This window comes from Natator depressus, chromosome 1 (assembly GCF_965152275.1).
Source record: "Natator depressus isolate rNatDep1 chromosome 1, rNatDep2.hap1, whole genome shotgun sequence".
Classification (NCBI taxonomy): domain Eukaryota; kingdom Metazoa; phylum Chordata; order Testudines; family Cheloniidae; genus Natator; species Natator depressus.
This window is the reverse complement of record NC_134234.1, coordinates 321,895,464-321,911,128: the sequence shown is the minus strand read 5'-3', so window position 1 is coordinate 321,911,128 and position 15,665 is coordinate 321,895,464. Positions and strand designations below refer to the sequence as shown.

At 41.0% G+C, this 15,665-nt stretch overlaps 1 protein-coding gene across 10 annotated transcripts in view; it reads right to left on the bottom strand.

Moving 5' to 3' along the window:
• SRPK2 (SRSF protein kinase 2) overlaps window positions 1-15,665 on the bottom strand; it is a 294,675-nt gene that overhangs the window by 33,596 nt on the left and 245,414 nt on the right. For all 10 annotated transcript variants that reach the window (XM_074942508.1, XM_074942500.1, XM_074942505.1 and 7 more), the window contains 2 exons: window positions 13,333-13,433; window positions 13,123-13,230 (listed from right to left, as the gene is read on the bottom strand). In XM_074942508.1, the coding sequence (XP_074798609.1) occupies window positions 13,123-13,230; window positions 13,333-13,433 (209 nt within the window). The remainder of the gene's footprint in view (window positions 1-13,122; window positions 13,231-13,332; window positions 13,434-15,665) is intronic.

Here is a 15,665-nt window from a genome sequence, read left to right as displayed (position 1 = left end):
CAAAATGGCTGACAGAAGTGCACTATGACAGTTTGTTCCCTGTAAAACTCTCTCTACAATGTCAGGTAATAAAAAGGACAAACACACAAAAGGTATTTTGCCTTATCTCAGCTTGATAAGGAAGGCCTGATACACAAAACACAAGCAATCACAGAGGGAATTAGGGTTCTGTTATTCCCTACAGCCTACTCTCAAAGCCACGGTAATGCCATGAGTGGTTGTTCATTAAGCATCTTTTTCTGTTCTGCTCTATTTTGGTTCTTATACTGTATCTACCATTATACCACCGTTGGAACGTAATTTTCTTTTGTATATTTCAGCATGTGTACTGCATTCTTCAAAGCAAAGCAGCAGTTAGTAGTTATTAAAAGCAATGAGTACCGTCCAACCCTGCTGATGGAAAAATGTGCACCTGGATATTTTTCTTTGTGAAAAGCATCTCTTACTGGAATCTAAATAGTGTCTTCACTTAACTGCTTTCTAAACTGTTTACCTAAATGTGCTTTGGTTCCATGACATTAAGCTTGCAGCATCTTTCCTCCATTTCAAAATGCAAGGCAAGCGTCTCTGATCCCAGTATCCTTCTATACCTGCCCTCTTCCTACAGAACAATATTAACTCTGCCATTTTTATATTTTTGTTAAATATTTTCCCCCTTAGCGATGTGACTACCACTACCTGAGAAACCATGAGGGTCACATTTGTTTTCCAACCAGACTTGTAATTCTCCAGTTTTTTTAAGATGCTAATTCCTGTGCAGAGTAAGATGATTTGTTACACATCCTGGTATGTGCTTCTTATATGCACCAGTACGATGGTATCATCGTGTTCATACAGTGCCTTCGGGGAGACATTCACTCTCTCTAAAACGCTTAATAGGAAGAATGAGAGAGCTACTACTACAATCTGTTAAGAAGAAAGAATGTGAGTAAATATATTTGGTCCCGAACCTGCATACACTTACTCATGTTTAACTTTAGTAATGTGAGTAATCCCATTAATTTCAATGGGACTGCTTGCAGTAGAAAGTTAATCACCTGTATAAGTGTTTGCAGAATTGGGACCTTAGACTGTAATACCACTATTTATTTCATAGACCTCATTTAAGAAGGGTGTCCACTCCACAAAAACACTCCCACTCCCCACCCAGGTTCTCTTTGGGGAAGCAAAAAGCCAAGTACAAGTTTCCTCCTCTCCAATTCCTCCTGCCATTCTATAGTTATGTTTTAGTTGCTTACTTTTAAAAGTTGTTTATAAATGCAATGGTGCTGTTTTCCTTGAGTGATCCAACTCTCCCAGAAAGCTATTTTACTGAGGGCCAAAATAGATCCACACAAACATAACAGAAAAAGATCCTTCTATGACTGTGCTCTCCGAGTAGCCTTGCACTTTAACCATCTGCCCAGACATTAATGGATTAAAAGTGCAACAACGTGAGTTAGACGGTGAGGGTGTTATCATTTCAGATACTTGCCCTTGCTCCAATCCAAGGAGCATAAACAAAGACAAGCAGTGCAATCACAGTTCTCATTCCCATTTCCAGCAGCTGTACAAGCAAAGTAATGACAGAGGTTAGCCCTAACCACATCAGTTTGTTTGTAATTGGCAACATTGAAGCCCTGTATCCTATGGATTTCTGGCTGCTGAAATAATATGAATGCTGTCAATGACAATGTAGGTCCCGTCAAAGGCACATCCAGCTATAATTCTGCTCCTGCTGGGACAGCAATTAAAAGAACGCTCCATCCTCTGGGAATAATCAGATATGGTTTCATACACTGAGGGAATGCAGGATCTCCCAGAACCATGGTGGGAACAGACTCTCCATTTTTGTCTCTGGGGTGGGAGCTGTATGGCATCCTACCCTCATTTGAACAAACCCAAGTTCTTAAAAACGTGTGCATGGGGTGGGGGTGGGGGAGGTCTCATAATACTCATTAGGAAGATGGCTGCCTAGTTCCAGACCTTCTCACTCCCCACATACCAATTTGTTTCTAATAATTACTTTCCTAGCTAATTGGCAATAAGTTTCTGTCATAAAAAATTAATTAATCCCCTGGACAAACTTCAAACTGTTGAATATGGATTCCAATGAAAAAATGAGGCAACAAGAGACCTAAGCTTGAATCACAGAGCATCTAAAGAGAGAGACTGCAAGGCTACAGAAGAATCTAGCCCAGGATATTGTGGCACTGAAAGAATTCCTCACAAACCGACTGGATTCAATCTCAAAAGATATTTGTGGCCTCTCTAAAGATGTATGTAATGTAAAATCCCAAATGGCTCACTTGGAAAACAAGCTACAAAAGACTGCCATTGAAACCAGCGAAATTAAAGAAACTGCCTCCTTAAAGCTTAGACTGGACAAACTGGAACAAAAACAGCATGACTCAGAAAACAAATCTCGAAGAAACAACCTTTGTCTCTTGGGCATTACGAAGGGTCTAGAGGGGAAGGATATTATCTGCCTTCTTCAGAAGCTGCTCCTTTACATCATCTTCCAGCTCCTAGCAGCTAACCAGTTAGATGAAACTCTTCTGTTGAGCTCCTTTGGAACTGAACAATAATGAACTGTATAGCATTGCAATGCATAGAGCAGGGGTAGTCAACAGGCGGACCAAAGGCCAAATCCAGACTGGCAAATGCTTTTGAACGGACCGTGAAATCTTTTTACTTATTATTATCATTATTATTATTACTGCGGTGTGAAAAATGTTTCTCTGGAGTTTGGACCTTGAGCATACTTGACCAAGAAATTTGGACTTTGGCAAAAAATAATTGACTATCCCTGGAATAGAGTAACATTTTAACACTAAGCTGGGGTTTATTGAACCATCTACTGACGGAAGTATTATCTGCAATAATCAGCACAATCTGCACTGTTAGACAGGATCTCTTCACTAACTCTGCCTTTGATGGATTGTGCTATGGTGATCACAATTCTCTTGCAACAGTCAACATTCCTGACATGTAAAGTAGACAATAACCTAAACCATGAATAACACTAGCTATTCAATTTGTGCAGGGCATTTGGCATACTATGACTATTGTTTTTTATATTTTGTACATTTCATATTTAGATTTTGTACTAATTTATATTTGATTTACCAAATTGTAAATGTACATGTGATAATGTGTTTACGTATGAATACATAAACACTTCTGTAGGAATGTATTATACATATTCTAGAATACCCAATCATATTTACAGGGTAATATTTGACTTGAAAATACATTTGTATTTAGAGATGTTTAGATTATTATTAGATAATACAGGAAGGATAAGAGCAGATGGAACCGAAGCCACAAGGGGTCTGAATGTGCCCACACTGGCTTGTTTTAAGTCTGTACATTTTTTTTTTTTTGGTCTTCTGTTACAAATATACTTTGGAAGACACACGATATTTAATTATAGATCTTTTTATATACCTGACCTGAGGCTCAACAGAAGGCATAAATTCATTCAAAACTAACCAGTATCTAATATCCTAGAGATACGGTTTTACACAATCAACAATTAAATATGTATCTTTAGAAGAACATTATATATCTTTTAAAAGTTTGCCATGAATTTTCTTAGAATGTGCTCCTGGAATGGGAAAGGAGTTAATCAAGCTTCCAAAAGAATTAAAATCCTGAGATACCTTTGATCAAAAATGTGCAAACTAGCTTTATTGCAGGAAACTCATCAACAAGAAATAGATACCAACAGAATCAAGAAGAGGTGGAGAGGTGTTGAGTATCATTCATTATTGAATTCTAAGAGCAGAGGCACTTCTATCTTAATTCATAAATGTATAACTTTTCAATGTATACAGAATTGGTCTGATCCTGAAGGAAGATATGTTCTTCTTAAAGGATGTTTCAACTCAAAAAAGTTAATTCTAGGAAGCATGTGCAATCCAAGTGGAAGTAATTCTGATTTTTTCAAAGACTATTGCAGACATTCTTCCCAATAAAAAAGACATTCCTGTAATACTGTGAGGGAATTTGAATACTACTAGACAGACATCCAGACAAATCAAATAACATGAGACTCAGCTCTTGAAAGCACAATAGGCCAACCTTCATTATTAATGAATGAACTTGATCTAAAGGAAATATGGAGACAGAAACCTCAAGGGGCATGACTATACATATTTCTCTACAGTAAATACATCCTACTCCAGAACTGACCTTTTTCTTGCATCTTCAGAACTGATTCCAGCATGCCTAGAAGCAGCTTTTGGTAATATATTAATTTCTAATCATACCCCAATCCTATTTACCATAGACACTGGTTATACAACATTAAAATCTTCTTGGTGGAAGCTGAACACTCTGCTACTAAAAGATACAAAGTTTTCAGTCATACTTTTGGGAAGATCTGAAAAAAGAACTTAGCCTTACTATCATAAGAGAAACCTGGGAGGATATCTGGCTTAATGAGACAGATACTTCCAGTTCTTTATCCTTGTGATTCTTCTAGAACAAGATAACAAATACTACTGGACTCCAGAATGTTTGTTTAAGGCCAGATTGGCAACACAAAGTGAATGTTGGAGATTCAAACAGCCATGTGACAACTTTTCATACATCCTCCATATCTGTCAACAAATGCATGTGTTCTGGAACACCATATTCAGTGCTCTCTCAATAACTTTAAGTGTTGCTATCTTTCCTTCTCCAAGCCTGTCTATTTTAGGGGTGCTGGTTTGTATTACCAGTTAACATTAAGAAATGGATTGCAATAACTATTTTAGTGTCCAAAATACTTATTTAGAGAAAATGGAAATTGGCAAATCCTCCCTCATACACAGACTGGCTTAGTGAGCGAGCTCTCTACTACTGCATTAATGAAAAAAATGACTTTCTAATAGAAACACATTGGAAAAAATATGGGGATGTCTGGTCACATATGAAAAAACTGCATACTTTTGCAGGTTAGTATATATTACACCTTGATATTCCTATGTTCTCATATATTTATGTATTTAGTCACTTTAATAACTGATGCCCTGCATGACCTCTATGGGTTCCGATTTAGTTTGTTTTTATTTTGTTTTTTTTTCCATGTTTTACAAATTATGAACATTTAATTTTATTATTTATATGGTATTTCCATCTTGTGATTGTATATGTTTTATTTCATTATGTGTTTGCATTTTATATAAAAAATAAGATTGAAGTTAAAAAATGTGTACATTATGGGATTTGCTTGGCACGACTATGTGAAAATGCTGTATGTCAACACAGCACACTAGTCTGGATCCTGACTCAAAAATACATACTGGATCCTGTAAATATTAAAAAAAAGAAAGCACAGGTAGAGGGAAACAAAAGCAGTGAAATCTATTTTTTTCATCACGCTAAAATAAAATCCGATCTTGATGACAATATGCAACTGTGGAATATAGTGCTCTGATATTATTGACATGGATTATGATTTTATTCTGATTTCTTTTAACTAGAACAGACATCCTAGGAAAGGCAAATTACTAACTATTTGTATGAGTCCTAAGAATATATTCTAAGGCAACTTATTTGATTTAAAACTCTTATAGTGAGGTGAATGAAGCTTGTTAAGAGTGTACAGTAGGTTGAGGGGGAGCAGATGAAAATAAACATTTCAGGAAAGCACCTGACCACTTCCGCTGTTCGCCAGAACACACATCCAGTCCCTTAAACCTGAATTATCCTTCCTCCTCCTGTTATCTAAGCTTCTTTACTTTCTTCCTTTAAATCTTTTCTAAAACTCATTTTTATCAGTTTCCCTTCTACAACTAACCTCCCACACCTCTTGATTATATAAAGTATGAGACAAATCTTCTTTTCATTATATTATGTAAAAAATATTTTTAAAAAATTCTGGAACTTACAGAAAGCATATACCTAACCCACACAATCAGAAATGCTTATTTTTCATGCTACTTCCATAATCTCCTCTTCTCTCCTCTCTGTATGCTATCTATGGCTTGATCCTGCAAGCAGAGCACCCACAGTTCCCACTAGATTCAATGGAAGTTGTACATGCGCAGCACCTCTCAGGATACGGCCCTTACGCCAACAGTCTAAAGCACCAAGTAGACTGTAAATGCTTCACACAGGAATTGTTTGGCTCATAAAACTTGCAAGGTGTTCAGATGCAGATAGACATGGCAAAGCTTTTAAATTCCTTGAACCACAGAATAATTGACAGAATTTACAGGATCAAAAGGTGTTTCCTACAGAGCTTGCAATGTATGAGGTACAAGGAGTCCATAGTAGCAAATATGGCACTTACAGCCTGTGGACCTTGTAAGCTGTATAGCAGTCCGAAAAGTCACCTGCAAAGCTGACCGCAAAGTTAGCCAGATGGGTTCCACCTACAAATCTTAACTCCTTAGGGTAAAGAAAAAAGACTATTTAAAGACAAAAAATATGTTAAGGTGAAGTGGGCTTGAGTAGACATATCAGTACCTAGAGAATTCCTACAATAATTATATAGTTAGTAAAGAAAACAAACAGTAAAGAGCAAGGAATTCAGAGTTAAGGTTAAACTTACAAGAACCTAGGTATTTGAAAAGATGGAATTATGAATTTAATCTCTAAATTACCTGAACTCTACCTTCTACAGTTGATCTAACTGATAGGAGCCGAGGAAACAACTAAGTTTGATCTCTCTCCTTTACTATTTTTTATTTTGAACACTGGTGAATACTTCTATTTGTAGGATCTTGTAATTCCAGGATCTGTTTGTCCAATTCACATCCAATTTAGCAGAAAAAAAATCTACTTTTTTCCTCAAAACCAACATACCAATTCAGGGTGGGCATGGAGAGTTCATACTCTGTTGTGGCTTTTAGAGTAGAGGCCAAAATCAGGCTTATAGTGGAAACTGAGCTACAATTTTAACTATGAATTGGCTAGGACTACTATGACTACTTCAAACACTAGATTTACTAAAATCCTAATCTCTACACATTTTTAATATTTATATTTTCCTTCTTTGCATGACAGCTCCACAATCCTTCTCGCCTTCCAGGCTTACAAACTCAGTGTAAAATTCAACCCTCTCCCTCACACGCACCCAGTACTTTTGGACAAAGTATTTTTGAAATATAAGGGTCTGGAGAAAAAATAGTCATGTATGGGGTTATTTTAAAATGTAGTGTGTAAAAATGGCCTAGATTAGAAAATAAAGATTTGATTTATTTATTTGTTCTCAAAGAGACCTTGTGCACAAAACCTTTCAAAAGGTTGGGCAGTTAATTCTGAATTTATTTCCTACCCTTTGCTCCTTGAAGAGGTCTCTGCAAAATTATTTTAATTTGTTTTTAAAATCACTTCTACAGTATAATAGGTTTACCTAATTTATAAGCAAAATAAGTTACTTGCATCAGATTTTACAATCCAAGCCCCTGATCCTACAAACTTGAAGAATTAGATAAGTTCATGGAGGAGAGGTTCATCATTGGCTACTAGCCAAGATGTTTAGGGATGCAACCCCATGCTCTGGGTGTCCTTATACCTCAGACTGCAAGAAACTGGGACTGGATGACAGATCATCTGATAAAGTGCCTTGTTCTGTTCACGCTCTCTGAAGCATCTGGCACTGGCCACTGTCGGAAGATAGGATACTAGGCTAGAGTGACCATTGGTCTGACCCAGTATGGCCATTCTTACATTCTTATATGAATATAAGTATGAAGTCAACAAGAAGTCAAAAAGTCTTCTAGTGATTTTTGCCACTTTATAGAGAAAAAAAGAAAGGAGAGAAATTAAACTTAGTTTATTGGACTTACTGGATTTATTCAGTTAATTTGTGACTTTTTGAAAAATGAAAGTTTTTCCCCCTAAACTCTCATATTTCAAAAATGTCTTGTCCAATAAAAAAATGGCTACCTACCTGTAACTGTTGTTCTTCAAGTTGTGATGCAGATGGGTGTTCCATGTGGGTATGCGTGCACCACGCATGGGAGCCAGACAACTTTTCCTGGCAGTACCTATAGGGGCAGTGCATATACCCTGCAGTCGTAATTGCTCTCCCAGCAGCATAGGGGCAGTGCCGCCCCAACCCCCTCAATTCCTTCACACCAAATCTCCGATGCAGAGGGAATGGAGGGCAGGTCATGGAATACATGTCTGCAACACATCTCGAAGAACAACAGTTACAGGTAGATAACCGTTTTTAATTCTTCAAGTAGTTGCATATTCCAAGTGGGTGACTTGCAAGCAGTACTCGCAGGAGGTGGGGCTTGGAGTCTATTTAAAGGACTGCAGGATTGCCTTCCTGAAGTTTGCATCTGATCTGGATGCAGCTGTAACAGCATAGTTATTTGCAAAGAAGTGTATATAGAGGACTAAGTGGCCACCCTGCAGATGCCCAATATAGGAACTTCCTTTAGAAATGCCACTGACATCACCTGAGCTCTCGTGGAATGAGCTGGTACTACTTGAGTAGGCATAGCCTGGGTTACTTCATATGCTGTCATGATACAGGAAGTTATCCACAGACATAGTCTGTGAAGAGACTGCTTGACCCTTTATTCAGTCTGCATGTAAAACAAACAGACGAGGTGAGGGACAGAGAGGTTTACTTCTATCCATATAAAAAGTTAGACATTGCCTGACATGTAATGTTGAAGACATTGCTCCTCTGGGGTTGGAAGAGGCTTAGGGAAGAACACGGTCGACGTATTACTTGATTCAAGTGAAACTGCGAAATCACCTTTGATAAAAACAAAGGGTGCAGCCGAAGGGTTACTTTGCCTTTGGAAAACTGCATGTAAGAAGGCTTTGCCATCAAAGCCTGCAACTCACACACACTCTTTGCAGATGTTATCACCACAAGGAAGGCAGTTTTCTGACGCAATGGAGAAAGAAATTGCCAGAGGCTTGAATGGAGGTCCAATACGAGCCGCTAAAACAGTATTAAAAACCCACAAAGGAACCGGCTCTTTAACCAGTGGGTGGAGTTGAGGGACTCCTTTCAAGAACCTCACTGCCATGGAGTTTGAAAACACTGACTTCCCATAGATAGGTGGATGAAATGCCAAAATCTCTGCCAGGTGGATTTGCAGTGAAATAAGTGCAAGACCAGAAGACTGAAGGTGTAATAGGTACTCCAAGATGTCCTGGATACAAGCCAGCATTGGCTGAACTCCCCTGGTTAATGACCATACTGAGAGCAGCTTCTAGTTGTCCGAATAGGCCACCGTAGTTGAGGGCTTCCAACTATTAAGCAAGAGCCACTGAACATCGTTCCTTTTCCTCATCTAATCATGCAGCACCCACGAAGAGATGCAGGGAACTGAGTGTTGGATGCAAAATTTGACCGCAATGCTGAGTTAGGAGGTCAGGATGAAGAGGAAGGAATATGGAAGGCTGAAACGATAATGTGAGGTCGAAGAATCAACATTGTCTTCGCCACGCTGGAGCAATAAGAATGAGCTTGACATGGTCCAATTTCAGCATGAAAATGACCTGTCAGATGTCTGGAATTAGAGGAAAGGCACATTGGAGTGCCGATTCCCAGCTCAGGTGAAAAGCATTGGTCAAGGATTCTAGACTGAGATGACCTCAAGAACAGAACAGATGGCATTTCTTGTTTTCTCTTATGCCAAACAAGTTGATCGTCAGGATACCCTAAGCATCAAAGACAGACTGCAGGAACCTGGGCTTCAGAGACAGCTCTTGAATCAATGAGAAATTCCTGCTGAGGTTATTCATCAATTGATTCTGGAACCCAAGTGATCAGCCAAGGGGGATGTTTTCCTGGATGAAAAAGTGCCAGAGACTGATTGCCTCCTGACAAAGCATTTTGGAATGTGCTCCCCTCACCTGTTCACGTAATACATCATGGTGGTATTGCCAGAGAGTATGAGAAATGCTGCACCCTTGATCCTGACAGGTCTGACAGGCATCATAGATGGCATGAAGCTCCAGAACACTGATATACAGAGAAGCTTCTCACTCTGACCACAGGCCTTGAACTTTCAATGAGTCCAAATGCGCTCCCCAACCTATTAAGGAGGCATCGGTGACTATGGTCCTGGTTAGTGGTGGCCGAGTGAGAGGAACACCCCGGCACACTTTGTCAAGAGTGTTACAGTGTCCACCACTGTACGAAACCCAGGATTGGTGGGAGGAGTCCGATCATCGTGCTCAAGGGATAGTGATTTGGACAACAGACCAACTTCAGCTACATCTAAAGAGGACACAGGTGCAGTCTCGCATATTGGACCACCTGGATAAATGTGGCCATATGGCGTAGCAACCTCAGGCATACTCAGGCTGCGGTTAAGAGTTGAGACTGCAGCTTAAGACATAGGTGATGGATCACCTGGAATTGCTCAGTTGGTAGAAACGCTCCTGACCTTGTAGAATCTATCTGGGCCCCAATTAACTTGATTCTTCGAGTTGGAAGCAATACTGCTTTCCTGCTGTTTAGGATCAGACCTAGATGTTTGAGTAGGCGTAGCGTGAAGTGAACATAAGAAAGGACTTCCTTGCTGGACTTGCCCCTCAATAACCAATCATTCAGATATGGGAAGGTATGAATTCCCTTCTTCCTGAGATACGCGGTTACCACAATCATACACTTGATGAAAAGCAGGGAAACAGAAAAGAGGCCAAAAGGCAGCATGGTGTATTGATAGGGTGACTATCCATGACGAATCTAAGAAACTTCCTGTGGCTCAGGAGGATTGCTATGTGGAAATAAGTGTCCTGCAGGTCCAGGGCTGAAAACCAGCCATTGTGATTCAAGGCCAGGAGGATAGTTTAATAGAGTGACCATATGGAATCTCACATATCTGATGTATTTGTTGAGATCATGGAGGTTGAGGATAGGTCCCATTGCTTCCTTGGACTTGGGGACCAAGAAATACTGGGAGTAGAATCTCTGCCCTCAGTGTTGCAGGGGGACTGCCTCTGTGCCCCCCAAAACCAGTAAATAATGAACCTGCTCAAAGAGCAGTAACTCATAAGAGGGGGTCCCTGAAAAGGGATTGGGTAGGGATGTGGAGAAGAGGGATGGAGAGGAACTGTATGGCAACCTGACCTGAAGGTGTTTAGGACCTGGTTGTCCACTGTAACTGAGTCCCAAACACTATAAAAAGCAGGCCAGCCTGTCCCTGAATCGAGGGTGGGATGTGGGGTGGGAGGAACGGGACAAAGAGGGAGAAGGTACCACTGGGTCACTGTGCTTGACACGAGTCAAAACGGTACGTGTTAGATGCTGCAGAGGGGGAGGGGGCGGCTGGTTAAACCAACAACCAGAAGGCCTTCTCCTTGGGATCTGTGACTCTTTCCGGAGTAGACCAGCTGCAGCAACATTACAAGTGGTATTGCTGCTCCTGATTCCCAGGAGGCCACAGGGCATTCAGGTAAGGCACCGGGGCAAGAGCCTTCTCCCGACTGCAGGACAGATGCCAATCTCAATACCAATAGTGATCTGAGGGTGATCTCTGGCACCTATCTGACGAGGATGGGGAGGATGACCTCGACCTGGATCTTGAGGAATCCCAGAGGTGTTGTGGTAACAATGTGGGAGCCAGCTCTGAAGGGGAAAACCACCAATCAAAATTATCTAAAGCCCAATAAGAAGGAAACATCGGTGCCAAAGGTGAATGGGGAAACACCACCAGATGCACCGAATGAGAAAGACTCCATGCAGTACCAGGAGAGGCGCTGGTAACGACATCATTGATGGGATTTGCCACCAAGACAATGATGTTGCCAAAGGATGCATCAGAATTGAGGGAGCTTTTGGTCCAGGGCCTGACTTCAGCTCTATAGTCTGCTACTAAGGCAGTGTGAGCTGCGGTTTTGAGGGACCCAGCAGCTCTTTGACACGGCGAGAAGGTACCAAGGGCAGAACAGAGGACAAGCTGGTAGATGCCATAGCACCAGATAACTCCTGAACCAGCAGAGAGTCTGGAATCAAGAGGCAAAGCAGGTCTGATGTCACCTGGTATGCTGTTGGCATGGAGACGGTCGGTAATGTTGCCAGTGCTGTTGATAGTGGACTCAACACATGCCCCGTGGCCAGAACCGGAGTCGACAGGACAGGCCCTCACTGTTCTCAGCATGGTACCGGGTAGCAGTTGGACAGTTGCTCCATCCCACCTTCCAGAGTGAGTACAGCGCTGGTCAGCACTCCTCCTAGAATTGGAGCAGGAGTTACCCTGAGACCTGGAATGGTCCCAACTCATTTTATGGGACCTCTTCCTTGCTGCACCAGAGGAGGGTAAACAACCTTTTCCTCTTGGGAAAAACACCTGAGCCCGAGCATGGGGTGGCATCGCTTGTCACATCCGAAGGCGGCTGCTGATCAGAAGGCGGCCTTGGTGCCAAAGAGGGCCTGCTTCAGAAGGTGCTGCTTCAACCACAAGTCTCTCGCCACCTGAGTCCGCTTTGTGAACGACTTGCAGATGGAGCACCTCTCTCTGTGTTCATCACCAAGAAACAACAAGCACCCTATGTGTGGGAGGGGCACTGTTCGGGATGGCCCCCCTACACAATGGACAATGCTTAAACTCTCGTTAGGACATCAAACGGCATTAGCCAAGTAATCTACTAACAATAACCTAACACTTAAACTAAACCTATACAAGAAAAGTTCTCAGAAAACTGAAAGCAAAAGTGTGAGGTGAAGTCAACACACAGAGCTCCGACTCTAGCCATGGGCAGTGACAAGAAACGGAGGGTGTCAGGGCAGCACCACCTTTATATGGCATGAGGAGGGGCTACGGCCACAGAACATCAGTGCCGCCCCAATGGATACTGCTAGGCTAAGTTCTCTGGTTCCAGTATGCAAGGCACACACACCAGCATAGAATACATGGCTGCATCTACTCGAACAAGAATGAAACTTTCTGCAAAACATTCCTCTGTGCCAAAAGACCATGCAAGCACAATTACTGGAAGCTACTACTTTGAGAATGTTGGAAAAGTTGAGGTGGGAAAAAAATATCAAACTTATAGTGAAAATATGTTTATTATCTCAGTTATAGCATTGCTCCTGTGATTACTTGATTTATAAGAAGAACCCTTATAGCCAGGTCCACACTGTAAATAAGGAAGTGTTCTCAATGAATTTTATTTAGTAAAATAAAGTTTGACTGACATAATAAAATAACAGCATATTCTTGTTCTTACCATACAGGCTGTACTCCAGATATCTGCAGGTGTACTGTAACCTGCTCCTATTAAAACCTCTATGGATCTATACTGTCTTGTCTGGATGTCTTCAGTGAAGTGTTTATGCTAAAATGGAAAGAATGGCATTAATGGAAAAAAAACGAACAATAAAAAGGTTTGTTCTCAATAATGAAGGCTAAAAACTTAAAATAAGATTTTTATACTTACTACCCAGCAAGCATTTCCCAGATCAGCAATTTTAACTCTAATTTTATCTGCATTTCTTGGATCCAGGGGATTCACCAATAAATCCGCAGCACGGGTTTTTGCTAGTACAAACAAGAAGTAGAAGTAGAACAATTAGTACCCATGGCATGTTTTTTATTGTCTATAAACAACATTGGTTTGACACTTCATCCAGTTTCTTAAAAACTTGGAGACATCAAAATCATTAGCTGACAGTTATGAGAATTTAAAGTGACACTCAGGTTTCCTTACCTGTGTTTCTAATAACTGCAAATTAGATTATTAAAATGTCTTACAGCCTCATAATTTTGGAAGTTGAAAATTTACCCATTCCCATCCTGTATCACCAGTGAAACATTTGACTTATGATTTTAATCTTTCCCTAATATTTCACTCAAGATCGAAGATATCTAATATGTAACAGATATTTTATTAAGATACTGCTAACTTAAGCATCCATTCACAAGTACAACTCTCTTTCCACAATAATAATTCTGCTATTTGCAGATTAAAGAAAATAAATAGTTTGCATTGGATGATGTAAAATTTACAAGAAAGATTCTCATACAGATTATAAATTGCTAGGTTCTATGTGCTAAGAACAAAATTATTAACTCTGTGGTCTATCAGTAACTCAGATGTACTAGTATGTGGGGACTGGAGTTTGGAATTCATGTTTGGTGTTGTATTCTGGACCAACAAGAACTGAGATTCCTATGAAGGAATTGTGCTTAGCCTTGGAAGGAACTGAGGAAAAAGTGCCTCTCATCTCTGCAGTCAATCATTTGTTCAAATCATTAGCACTAGCAGGTGCCAGCAGCCTCTCCTGAGAATACAGTCAGCACCGAAGGTAAAGATAATTACAGGGATCTTCTTTGAGAGGGAAAAATGACAATCATAACTTGTAACTGTTATGGAAAAAATCATCAATCAAAATGTGTACATTGTTTTCATCTATTGCAAACAAATTACAACCCTGCAAGGGTCAGGAAGTGTCCTCTCCCCTCCCCCCCATGTATTCTATAAGGGTGGTGGGTTTTTTTTTGTTTTTTTTTTAATCTCTTTCCTCTGAACCATCAGGGATGGCCACACCTGGAGATGGGATATTGGACAGGGAGGGCCAGAGCTCTGAGCATTCTCTCTCTCAGGTACTTAGCTGGCTAGTTCTTGCTTAGAATCATAGAATATCAGGGTTGGAAGGGGCCTCAGGAGGTCATATAGTCCAACCTCCTGCTCAAAGCAGAACCAATCCCCAACTAAATCAAGCTTACATGCTCAGGGTCTAACTGATCTCCATATATGGGGTCATGCCACCACTTCCCACAGCTCCCATTGTCCAGGATCGGCAAACTGGGCCACTGGGAGCTGCAAGCGGCCGTACCTTCTGATGCTCTGGTAAACAAAGCGTCTCGCGGCCCACCGGGGCTTCCTCTGAACAAGCCGCGAACCAAGTTTGGGAACCACTGGACTAGATGGTCTGGTGGTTCCTTCTGGCCTTAAACTCTACGATGCTGTACAAATTAATTAAAATTATTACACATTTTAAATTTCCAAAGACAGCTTTATAATAGAAGATTTAATATGGTTGTGTTTTTAAACAGATTGATAAGAATTTTTTTTTAGTCCATTGAATTGGACTATGAAATAATCATAGAATCACAGAAATGTAGGGCTGCAAGAAATGGAGGACATGTCATCTAGTCCAGTCCCCTGCACTGAGGCAGGACTAAGTACTACAGAAGGATGGCCGAGGATCATCCAACCCTGATTGTTATGCCATGCCGCTCATACATGTGGGCACTAATGATACACCATCATATGACCCTGAGCAGATCAGAAGTGTCTACAATGTTCTGAGAGTGAGGGTGAAGGAACTGGGGGCACAGGTGGTGTTCTCATTGATCCTTCCAGTCAAGGGCATGGGCTCAGGCACAGACACACACATCCAGGAAGTAAACGCATGGCTGCACAGATGGTGTCACCATGAGGGCTTCAGCTTCCTTGACCATGGGATGCTCTTCCGAGAAAGACCACTGAGCAGAGATGGGGTCCACCTATCAAGGAAGAAGAGTATCTTTGGATACAGACTGGCTAACCTGGTAAGGTTACCTAGGGAGGTGGTGGAATCTCCTTCCTTTGAGGTTTTTAAGGTCAAGCTTGACAAAGCTCTGGCTGGGATGATTTAGTTGGGGATTGGTCTTGCTTTGAGCAGGGGGTTGGACTAGATGACCTCCTGAGGTCCCTTCCAACCCTGATATTCTATGATTCTAAGGTGGGCTTAAAACTAGGTTCGACAGGAATAGGAGACAAAAGCC